This window comes from Pterocles gutturalis, unplaced genomic scaffold, assembly GCF_000699245.1.
Source record: "Pterocles gutturalis isolate BGI_N339 unplaced genomic scaffold, ASM69924v1 scaffold16885, whole genome shotgun sequence".
Taxonomy (NCBI): domain Eukaryota; kingdom Metazoa; phylum Chordata; class Aves; order Pterocliformes; family Pteroclidae; genus Pterocles; species Pterocles gutturalis.
In genome coordinates this window covers 22,018-22,301 of record NW_010138608.1, presented here as the reverse complement: position 1 = coordinate 22,301, position 284 = coordinate 22,018, and the positions used below count along the sequence as shown (strand labels likewise).

At 60.2% G+C, this 284-nt stretch overlaps 1 protein-coding gene across 1 annotated transcript in view; it reads right to left on the bottom strand.

The window, feature by feature from the left end:
• Nucleotides 1-284, bottom strand: part of PPFIA4 (protein tyrosine phosphatase, receptor type, f polypeptide (PTPRF), interacting protein (liprin), alpha 4) — a 25,965-nt gene that overhangs the window by 11,062 nt on the left and 14,619 nt on the right. The window contains 1 exon segment of the mRNA XM_010083061.1: nt 125-164. Within this exon segment, the coding sequence (XP_010081363.1) occupies nt 125-164 (40 nt within the window).

The following is a 284-nucleotide window of genomic DNA, read 5'->3' as shown; positions in this document are numbered from 1 at the left end:
CCTCTGCTGAATCCCTGGGGTTCCCAGCTCCATCCCGCGCCTGCTGCACCCTGACCTGGTGTGGACAAAGCCAGGAGCAGGCTGGAAAAGGGGCTTGGACAAAACTCAACGGGATGGGAGCCACTCACTAGCAGTTTCCTCCGGTGCTTCCTCAAGTCGCTGGGCTGATTGCAAGGGGGAAAGCGAGAGAGACACAGAAAGGGGGGCAGTTAATGGAGAACCCCGCCGCAGAGCAGCCCCATGCCAGGCTGGGAGACAAAACATGGGCACCCCTCCTTCCACAT